The 1566-nt window shown below is 49.2% G+C and overlaps 1 protein-coding gene across 1 annotated transcript; it reads left to right on the top strand.

Moving 5' to 3' along the window:
* Positions 1 to 681: 681 nt before the first annotated feature.
* Pmar_PMAR019614 (hypothetical protein) lies at positions 682 to 1412 on the top strand (the record flags this gene model as incomplete). The annotated part of the gene is made up of 4 exons (XM_002779438.1): positions 682 to 731; positions 778 to 943; positions 988 to 1138; positions 1332 to 1412. Coding segments are annotated over 4 exons (448 nt in total), but the record flags the coding sequence as incomplete, so codon positions are not given.
* Positions 1413 to 1566: the final 154 nt, after the last annotated feature.

The raw sequence follows: 1566 nt of genomic DNA, 5'->3' as shown, positions 1-1566 counted from the left end.
GGGTAGAAGTGTGCAGAAACCAACCAGAATTTCCTGAAATTTCCTCAGAATTTTCACACTGTCACCAACACTGTACTTGACCATGTGACTATCCCCTCCCCAGACTGCATAGAAAAGCTCCCTTCTTACAACCTCCATAATGATGTTGAAGTCTATCGGGCGCGCGCTAAATTCATTTTCATGGCGTTACACGTGCTGTTCTTTAATCCCGACACTTGAACCTATCTAGGAGAGACCTCTGGCACCTCCTTCTGTGGGCCTGATTGATAAGTAACATCACTACGGTGTACTTCCGGTTCTTTTTTGGATCCCATTCCCACTATGGCCACCAGCATGCTGTTTAAAGGGGTGACGCCCTTAAGGATGATGTCCAGATGGGCCCTCCCTACTGCTACCGGCTTATATACTAAGACGCCACTATGGCTCAACAGCAGCAGTAATAGTAGTAGTAGAATGTTTACTACTACCACTACTCAGCGAAGTAAGGGATAATACCAGTACGTTAACCATGACCATATCCCAGGCCCCCCCATGTGGAGCTCCTGGGCCTCCTACCGTCCCGAGCAAGCTCGTATCCAGCCAGCCCTACAGCAGCATTCTAGAGGAATAGCCACGGTTGGGTTGTGGGCTGCCAGACCGTACTAGGGACCATCACCAACTTGCCATTATTCCTCTCCCTAGGTACGCCGCCTTCGATGCGGCTAGGGCCCTTCTAGACCCCCTTTCCCCTGGTACTACTACTGCCTCTACCCTAGGACCCTACTCCTTTCCTCTTAGGTGTGGCCCTCAGCTACCTCTCCTTGGCAGCCGCCAGCCCTGCTCAGATCGGCCAAGTCGCCCTGACGATTCCCGCAGTACTAGGGGCCGGTTACGTTGCCCTTCAGCTCGGTCAGAAGATGAGCAGTGGAGGGGCATTCCAACACAACTACTTCATGCTCTTCCTGTAGGGCAGCTTTCTATCGCTAGTGTTTCACTGCTTGTTATCAGGTACCTGGTCATGAGTTTCGCTCCCACGCCCTGTTTCCAGAACCTTTTCGCGGACCTCCTGTTCGTGGCTACCTGGTTGACGGTGTCGTATTTCGCATTCTCACTATTGCCCGAAATGGTGTTGAAGGACCATGTGTTCACTCTCTATCTGGTGAGCATCTGTTACTACCAGTGTGTGGGAAAATATGAAAAATTTGGGAAAATTCTTGTTGGTTTTTCAACACTTTTTCTTACGCCCGAATTCATATGTAAAGTTTTATAATTAGTGAGGAAACTCTCGAGCTTCGAGGAGCGAGCATTTATTCCTCCAACATTAATAACTGCTAGGAGTATTTTCTCTGTAGGTGGCCTTCCTTCTGCCCATCTTCCCCCTGGCCTTCTCCTTCATGCCCATCATCAATACTAGATCCTATTTGATGCTATAGAGGGATGACGCTTAGTGTGTATGAGTCGGTATAGTTTCCTGGGAAGGAACGTTTTTACTTGAGTTATTCCGTCACAAAAGGTATCACCAAGCTCCCCAGGGCTCATGTATAGGCGGTGACAGATAATACGAAACTGCGATTTGGCGAGTCTACT

Source organism: Perkinsus marinus (genome assembly GCF_000006405.1).
Source record: "Perkinsus marinus ATCC 50983 genomic scaffold scf_1104296947350, whole genome shotgun sequence".
NCBI classification, from domain to species: domain Eukaryota; phylum Perkinsozoa; order Perkinsida; family Perkinsidae; genus Perkinsus; species Perkinsus marinus.
The sequence above is the reverse complement of the archived record's forward strand: the minus strand, read 5'-3'. Positions and strand labels throughout refer to the sequence as shown.